The 9,603-nt window shown below is 32.1% G+C and overlaps 1 protein-coding gene across 2 annotated transcripts; it reads left to right on the top strand.

The window, feature by feature from the left end:
* Window positions 1–1,585: 1,585 nt before the first annotated feature.
* On the top strand, window positions 1,586–9,205 carry LOC134269949 (E3 ubiquitin ligase Rnf121-like). Of its 2 annotated transcripts, none has more exons than XM_062752120.1 (8): window positions 1,586–1,657; window positions 5,308–5,351; window positions 5,561–5,702; window positions 5,987–6,141; window positions 6,668–6,896; window positions 7,379–7,512; window positions 7,848–7,949; window positions 8,612–8,990. In XM_062752120.1, exons 1-8 carry the CDS (start codon window positions 1,604–1,606, stop codon window positions 8,730–8,732), a joined length of 981 nt encoding a protein of 326 aa, XP_062608104.1. In that variant the 5' UTR covers window positions 1,586–1,603; the 3' UTR covers window positions 8,733–8,990. The 2 variants fall into 2 exon arrangements, with proteins under 2 accessions (XP_062608104.1, XP_062608102.1); XM_062752118.1 differs by lacking the exon at window positions 1,586–1,657 and adding an exon at window positions 5,034–5,111 and having other exon boundaries at window positions 8,612–9,205.
* Window positions 9,206–9,603: the final 398 nt, after the last annotated feature.

Here is a 9,603-nt window from a genome sequence, read left to right as displayed (position 1 = left end):
CGTTGCAAAGTTAAATAACGCAAACGAACATTGCGAGGAAAAAAATTGACAAATTAATTATTTACGCATATTTGTTATATTTTTACGTTAATTTAATAGGGTTATAGTTGTTGAATTAAACTCAGTCAAAATAATTTACATTTTGATATTCTAGAGTATTGAAAATGCATATAGTTCCTACTGTGTATTCTAACGCGCGGTGACAAGGTTTGGCGTGTGTTATAGAGATTTGAACGTCGTGGATTTGTAATGGATTTCATAAAGAAAATTACACTGAATGTAAATATAACATAAATGATTTTAGACTTCTAGCTTAAAATGGTGGGTTAAAGATATAAAAGTTAAGTGTAAACCCATGAATAATAAATAATGTTTCCAAAATTGCTTTTGGTTCATTATTTCCATTTCTAAATTAAAATTACATAATCTCAACGAGACAGTTTGCCTAAGTAAAACATACATTTTTTTTATTTTTACTTTTTATTATTAGTATCTTTGGCACCTAATGTTTTGGTATCATTTTTACGGAAAAAGGATCAATTTTTTATAACTTTATAGTAAAACTTGTAAATCATTTGGCATATTATATTATTATAATACTAAGTTACGGTTGGTTTTTTCATCTTTTAATATTCTAGTCTATATAACTTTTGATCAGGGAACTTTGGGTTTCGTATTCATACATAATTATAGATTTTGCATGGCATTGCATGTTTTTTTTTTAATTCTAATATAAAAGTTATACTCAAATGATAGATGTTAGTGTCTTTTATGTCACTGTCCACGGATAAGAAATAATGAAATCACCGCCAGGAAGCCAAACGGCAGAACTGGACAAAGCGCACTGCCCCCCCCCCCCCTTCCCCCGGGACTGGAACAGTCCGTGCAAACACATACGATCTGAATGTGTACAAATGAATCTGAAATGGAAGAAGGATAATATTTATTTCATTTACGTTGGAGTTGCGACACAACTCATCCTGACCCAAGATTCGTCTTCTGACATTGCGTCTGTGGAATTTAAGGGTGCACGAATCCAGAGCTGGCAATGATAATGCCCTTTTGGGGATTTAAGGAGTTTCTTCAAATATTTTAAACAATTATTCAAGTTACATCATGTCCGATGGTGGATTCTAATTCATGTACTTGCTATATACAGTGCAAGATATGATTCGCACCCATGAACGATGGAGAAATTGACGGACGGACAGACAGACGGACGGAAAATATTACACCAATAATCACTCAGTTCTCTGTAATTTGGTGGATTTATTTGCTCAAAAAGTAAAAAGTGGGTTTGATTACTTTTTTCATATATTTTTTTAAAATTGAATATCTGTAATAATATTTCATAAATGATTTATTTAACATCAATGCATATCCCAAAGAACAATTCAGTAAAGAAGGAAGGGTGGATCGAGGGTGATTATTTTTTTTAGACTGAAAGGTACACATACTGGTACTCCCGGTGAAAATAAAATGAAAAGAAATGTACATTGTAAAAGTTTTCTTTACTTCTCCACCCTCCAGCTTTTCGTTTGAATCCCCCACTGTGCTCTTTAGTGAAACGATAGATGTCGCTTCAACTGTTTACGTAGGCAAGATGGCGCACCACCATCACGCCGGACATGGACATGCACCTATAAATCTCAATATTGTAAGGGGTTTTATTCATGTTTTCGTATTTCATAACAAGATTAAGAGATGAAAATTGTCCTCAGACTTTGATGTAATATCTAAGCGATTCCGACTGATAGTTTTCAACATTTGACACAATCCGAATTTCCTCAATGCTGTCAATGTATTCCAGAATTTAGTGGTTTGATAAAACCATCAACTGTAAACAGGCATGGATTCTATTCAACTAATACCATGTAAAATTTAATTATACATATTTGGGGATTGCGAGAAACAGTAAAACGGTACATTTTAACAGTTAAACAAAGATGTTCTCGGACACAATGCACAAAGCTATTTTACAGTGTCTGTTTGTAAATGATGGGGATATAGAAGAATAGATGGAACATATTTTAGTAACACTTATCTGCTAAACAATTGTATGAACTAAATTATTGAAATGCTCTTGTAATGCATGCTTTCTCTCCTATCAATTTCATCTCAAGTATTATCCCTTGCATAACTGCGGTGCTACTAGCTGCAGAACTGTAGCTCTCCGCTCAATCTGAAATATCGGAACTTTTCCTGGCTTTTAACGACATTGATATTTTTCGTGCCAAGAAAATGTCGGAACTGGTGCAATTACGAAAACTGGGAATTCACCTCCTCCATTTGGAGGCGGCATTCTTGGGTTGATTTTAGATACTTGATAACTGAATTAAAATTTAAAGTCCAAAATGTAGAGTGATGTTTTCTTTAGGTCGATGTTGGTAAGTGCTCATCGTCAGAAACCCACAGTCGGTCTCGCTTCTCTTACCTGTAAGAGAAGCGAGACCGACCGTGGGTTTCCGACAATGGTAGGTACTGGAAGCATTGTGCTATTGATAAATTCTGATTTCAGCATTTAGTTCAGTTCGCAAATATCATAAATCATCTCTGGTTGGAGACGGCAACATTTTCAGTTTTTGTAATGGTGCTGTTTCTGACGCATTTAAAATATCAAAACGGTACAAAAGCCAGGAAAACATCAGATATTTTGGACTATCTCTGCTTCAGAAATTCGGACAGATCAAGCAGAGAGCTAAAGATTCATGCATTCTAAAAACCTTTGATTTACACCGCTGATTTTTTGTCACTCAAAGTATTATTTCTTGTATTTTATGTTTTCCGAATCTCTATAAATGATATCTGATAATTAATCATACATTGAACTCCCATTCGTAAATGTTTATTTACCTTTCAACGGTTCAAGAAGAGCCGATTGTGGACGTGTTAAAGGGAGAAATGGATATCTTTAAAATTGACATTCCAAAACCATAAAGTGCTATTTTGGACCGTTGAAAGGTAAATAAATTATCAATAATTGGAGTAAAATATGTGACTTATTATCGGGTACCATTCTAAGAGTGAAGCATAAACTACAAGAAATAATACCTGAAGTGAGTGGAAAATATCGGTGAAGTAATTGAAGGTTTTTTCAAAGCTTTTTTCTGTAGCAATCTGCTTTATCTGTCCAAATTTTCCCAAGCAGAGAGCTACAGTTTTGCAGCTATGGTGCCACTCTTTTGTAAAGCAAATTAAAAAAAAATTGTTACATTAAGGTCAAGATCTAGTAAATGAAGGGTGCCTACAGATTTATCAAATTCAAGAAATGAATTCCTTTAATGATGCTTTATAACTTAAGCTTGGTCAAAAAAGGTTTTTCGGGGCATAATTTGTAGGAAAATAGGATGAAAAAACATATTTTAAACTGTCATTTTCAATGAAAAATAAAGAAAATTAGTCATGAATATGGGAGTTTTTCCCATATCACACAAACAAAATGTATCCAGATTGCCTACAGTCTTTCAGAAAACGGTAATTTGTATTTTCTTGGTCTCTTCTTTTAAATAATGTTAAATTTAATGTAGGTATCTGGACTACTTTTCAGGTGATTTCAAATTGAATTCCATGAAAGTACTTTATTTTCTACATAATTCTATTGGAGCCGTAAAGTACGGGAAAAAGAAAGTTGAAAGTGATTATGACATCATAATGGATCTAGCACCAAAATGTTAATCTAAGGACATTTACTAGATCTTGACCTTAAACAGTTCCTTTTTATCATGAATCATCAAAATACATCATTTTGACTGTCAAAATAGTAGTCCCACAGTTATTGTCAAAAAAGTTTATTTTAATACATGCACATTAAAGTTTCATCAATGAGATGCATATATAATATAAAGCCCTTATTGAAATATTCTACTCCATCTACACAAAAGTACACAACTTGAATGTTTTACCTTTTAATTCAACTTATTTTATAATGCTTTTGACTTAAAATTTGTTCAAATTTGATTTTTCCAACCAAGGCACAATATCTGTCTATAGAGGATTTGGATTTTAAACTTTGATCTTCATCAGCTGGTGTATGAGCATCAGCATGAAATTCACTGTCAATAGTTGTTGATGCCCTTGCACCATAGTACAAATTTTACTCAACAAGTGGTAATTAAAAGTATGTACCATCTATAAGAGGAAGACCTGACCTCTATCAGCTGATGTACTTCTTAAATTTTGTAGGTACTACAAGATTTGTACAGATATAACTAATTGTTTGTAAGGTTTGGTATCCCGATAGGTCCATAGGTTGACTGACCAAGGTGGACTCTGTTACAGAACTACATGTACTTCCTTTGTACCATGATATTTTGTGACATCAGCTGATGAAGATCAAGTTTGAATGTGCATGAATTTAAATTAAAAGCATTACAAATGAGGTCGAATTAAAAGTTTTGATTCAAGTTTTATGTATGTATAGTGAAAATTATATTTATACCTCCAGCTACACTAAAATCAGTATTAATTTAATGGCTATTTATTGAAGCTCTAACTTCTAATGATCACAACATGGACCTTAGCTCGGCTGAATAATTAATACATGAAATATACTATTAATTTAAGATGTATATGTACACATTAATAACTTTGAGTTATTAAATATATATATCTACAACCAACACGCAAAGATTTAAAAGCAGGCAAAAAGAATACATGTAACAGTAAGGCCTATTAAAGTGTAATTGAGTTTATACAGACTTTTTGCTTTTGTTCTCTGAAGATTAAACAGCCCCCTCTGACCCTTATGAATCCGTTGTTTAATAATATACATGTATTGTGATAATGCCATAAACTACGCTGTTCCTTAGAAAACTGAAAAGAATTTCTTAAATCAATAACTCACCATCAATGAATTCACACAATGATAAACTCCTTTGCTGGTGAGTAGACATTCAGTTGTCAGATTGACTAAATCATTGATTGTTTTGTTCAATGGCACAGCTGTTCTCATGACTTTACAACTGCAGTTTACACACAAGGACAAAAACATTAGAGAAATTGCTTGTTGTTTCTTTGCATTTTACTTGAAATGGATAAGAATTGATGTAATGGGTGTGTCCCAGAAATTTCCCAGGTATCCAAAAGCACATTTTCAACTGGTTCATCTGGAGGTACATATATTATGGTTATTGAAGGAGTAATTTTGTTTTGTATCACATGGATTTATGTATGGGTTTATAGTTGTAGGAATTTGTTATAAGCATGAAGGACAGCAATGTGTTTTCACAAGTGTTTTTAATTTATATAGGTCATATATTGATTATTTTTATTTAGTTATTTGATATCTTTTAATCTTGAATTTTACAGTCAGACGAAGAACTTGCCAAATTACCAGAAAAAGAAAGATGGAGGTAAATTGTAGAACCTTATAAAAGCATCAAGGATGATTGTGTGCTTTGTAAATGATTGATTAATTTGGTACAACTTTATTATTTAAGTTTAAACACTGCCATGGAAATATTTCACAGCTTTAAAGTAAATACACTGTAGTCTTGCTCTGAATAAATAAGCCTGATTTTTTAAAGAGACATCTAAGTGATAATACGTTCCTGTATTGTAGGATCGAGCATCAGAGGTTACACGAGAAACACCGAGGTCACGAGGCCATGCACCTAGAGATGGTGCTGATTCTGATTGCCACACTAGTGGTAGCACAGATTGTTCTGGTCCAATGGAAACAGAGGCATTTCAAATCATACCAAGTATGTGTTGCAGAATTACATATATAACATGTAAATAAACAGCACCTTATGTTCAAAAACAAGGCATAGAATTTGAAAAATAGATAGTTATAATAATTTTGTTTCCAAAAGAAATTACTTACATACTTGAAAAATCTTTAAAAAATCATATTTTTTTTTTTATTTTGTTCATTTGGTTGATATTTTCTGACCATAAATTTACTAGAAGAATGTTGATCTAAATTACAAAAGAAAAATTTTTGAAAAGAATTTGAAAGTAAAAAAAATCCCCTTTTTAATTTTAGAGAGCCACCTTGTTAGGGATGTGGTTGTTTCCAGTGGGGTTCTGTCTCAAGTTTGGATGGCATCGTTTTATTTTTGTGTGGAGTATATTTTCAATCATCACAGGATTTATTACATTTAAAGCCACCAGAAAACCTATCTCAGGGAGTACACCAAGGTATTAGGGGTGTAGAAAAATTAAAAAAGAATAATACCATTGTCAGTGAAAGAAATTAAATTATGTACTATGAAATTTTTTTTTTTCAACTTCCACAATTCAGATTGTCCATATAGATTCCTATAAACTACAAAATTCTCTGCAGTTTGAGTGGTTTTGTAAAAAAAAAATTACATGCAGATTATTTCAAAGTTAAACACTTTTGATAAACTGTAAACTAAGTATTATTCCCGTGCGAGAAATATCTGTGAGTTTTGCGACCTACTGAAACTCGCGAATATTATTCAAGACGAGGCAAATAATAGTTGGTTTACAGTAGTTTCATATGAAATTATAAATTGATCACTAACAGATAAAAGAAGTAGGGTTTATACATGTAGATAACATAATGCAGTACTTATTGAAATAATTTGATGTGACTTGCATTTTGTTGATTCTGTATACAATGAGTTATTTAAAGAATTAATCAAAATATCCTGTATAAAACTTTCCTGATTGGTTTAACACTGGTATATTCTCTTGACAGGTTGGTGTACAAGTGGTTCCTGATAATATACAAAGTCAGCTATTTCTTAGGCATTGTGGGCTATATGTCAGTGATGTTCACATTATTAGGACTAAATCTTATTTTATTAATCAAACCACAAGTCTCTATGGACTTTGGACTTTTACTTCTTTTCTATGGACTCTACTTTGGAGTAGTAGCCAGAGATTTTGCTGAAGTGTGTTCAGACACCATGGCAACACACATTGGGGTAGGTAAAATAGTATACATGTATTTCACATCAGTTAAGTTACTGAGGTGGTATGGCTTGAGCTTTATTATGCCTTTTAAATTAAAAGTAGCAGTGAATTCAATTGATACATTTACATTTTCGACAATTCAGGGTCTCTTCTAAGAATTGAGATAGCAGGGACATTAAACTAGTAGAAAGAAATTTGGGGTTTATCCCCTAACAGGGGAATCCTAGAATAATCAGGGGATTACATTATTATAGGTGGAGAAAATTCCCCACTACCCTATTACAATGAACACATTTATTTCTTCAAGTGATACAAAATAGAGTAGGAAAATGTATTTACTTCCCTGGGACCCTATTATATTTGTATCATGGTTTAGTGTACCAAGCAATTTAATTTTCAATTTTAAGTTTATATGATTTAAATGTCTTTCTGTGTAATAAAAAATGTGCATTTGAAGTTTTATTTTGAATTCATTTTAATATTTCCTTTTCAGTATTATACACCCACAGGGCTTCCTGGTAAGAGACTGGACCCCAATGTGTGTGGAATCTGTGGGAACCCTATTTTAGTCATGAACAATGATGATGCAATAATTGAAGCTACCTGTAAATTAGGCTGTGATCATATGTATCCTTTGTTGTCGTAACAGACAGAATGTCCCAACTTATATTTTCTACCCATGTAACATTTTGAAAAGCTATTAAATATGAAACATACTTTCCAATACAGTCATGACAATTATATTTTTTGTGAGAAGTATCTTGGAAAAACAAAATGAAATTTCTTTTTTCGTAAACATTTTACCTAACTTGAATATTAAAAATATTTAATTTACCTATTCGCAATACAAAGATCAGAAAGAAATAATATATAGTGTTTTGCTGCAGTTGGGAGAGTAAATAACTTGATCATGTTTGCATTTCTAGCTTTGATTTTTGAAGTGTTTTCCTTAACCTAGCCAGATTCCACGAGTTCTGTATACGAGGCTGGTGTATAGTGGGGAAGAAGCAGACTTGTCCGTACTGTAAAGAGAAAGTGGATCTCAAAAGAATGTTTCCTAGTCCGTATCCTTTTAATTTTCCTTTGTTTAAAAAACAAAACTGGTTACATTGCTTTAAAAATATGCATCAGGTACTCAGTTACTGTAAACCAACTTTTATTCGCGACGACTTTATTTCGCGATTTACCAAGGATAAATTAGTTCGCGACGATTAATTTTCACGATCAAGCCTTTTTTGATGTGTTGTTAATAGACACATGCACTTTAAGGACCGGTTCACGGCGAGAAATATTCGCGATGACAAGGCTCTCGCGAACATCGCGAAAATTTCTCGCACGCGAATAAAAGTTGGTTTACAGTATACAGGTAAGTTTTGAAGATGGTCAATTCCAAAGAAACTACAGAATAATACAATGTATAGACCTTTCTTGACAAATTTGATTCATGTCACATCAAGGGATGCACACTTTCAGAACTTGTATTTGGTGTGAGATTTGGCCTTTCTTATTGGTTAAATTACCATTGTTTCTCAACAATTAAAGCATTGAAACTATTAAAAGTTATCTATAATTTTTAACTTAACATCTCAGTGTCCTGAAACATTATGGTCCTTTAGGGAGAAGGCCAAAATAGACTGAGCCTGCTGCCCAATCCTATTCATTTTTACACCTGTGAATAAAAGTATTGTTTAAATTAAAAAAAATTACAGCCCTTGACTTTCTCTAGCTGGGACAGACCAGATATTCTATACGGAAATCTTCTGGACTGGATCCGATACCTTGTTGCCTGGCAGCCAATTATCATTTTACTGGTTCAGGGTATCAACTGGTCCCTGGGACTAGAGTAAACCCCTCAGATCAAAGCCTAGATACAAACTTACATTGCTAGTGACTAATTTATTAATTTTGCTACAAAGCAGCAGATGTGTTCATTAGAATGATTATCCAAGTATACATGTGTTTATGATTTTATGCCCCCATCCTTATTGTTTTTGGGATCAAATAGTTTGTTTGTTTCAGTGGATGCATAGATGTGCAGAAGTTTATTTTTATGTTAACCACATTTTGTAATGCGGATTCCGTCTTGAGTTTTAAAAAAAATGTTACATGTTTCCATTTTGAAAATTAAGTTGAATGAGAATCGGTGTCATCTCCCCTTTGTTAAAAGACTAACAACCATAATATGATGCAAATTTAAAGTTGCTCTCAATAATTCTTCTTTTTTTTTAAATAATGATGAGCAGATTTAAAATAGATTTGATGTGATTTAGCATAATGATTGATAAGGTTGTTTATTGTATTAAAATAAAAAAAATTGGATTGTATAATTTTTCTTTAATATTTGAAGTAATATTCTAAACATAGATGAACAATATTGAATAACTGATTTAGTTTAAATTGATTTAGGTTTTAAATATCTGTATTAATACAAGCACATATTTTGAAATGATACTTAAGTACATGTATGGTGTACTACTGATATTATAGAACAAATGTTTATGTATTTTGTCATGAATTAAGAAAACTGATACCATATATTGTTATTCTTCAATTCATTTTTTTTTTATCTCTTTAGATATTAAGGTTTTTCGTCAAAGGTCAACATGTCTAAAAAATCATTTTTACAATAGCTAAAAAACTATGTGTGGTATAAAGTTAAAACCTTTACAGGTTTTAAATATATCATTGATTAATAGATAGAAAGTATCACTTGATGAC

This window comes from Saccostrea cucullata, unplaced genomic scaffold (assembly GCF_032062105.1).
Source record: "Saccostrea cucullata isolate Sc308-1 unplaced genomic scaffold, CSIRO_AGI_Scuc_v1 ctg18368, whole genome shotgun sequence".
Classification (NCBI taxonomy): Eukaryota; Metazoa; Mollusca; class Bivalvia; order Ostreida; family Ostreidae; genus Saccostrea; species Saccostrea cuccullata.
The sequence above is the reverse complement of the archived record's forward strand: the minus strand, read 5'-3'. Positions and strand labels throughout refer to the sequence as shown.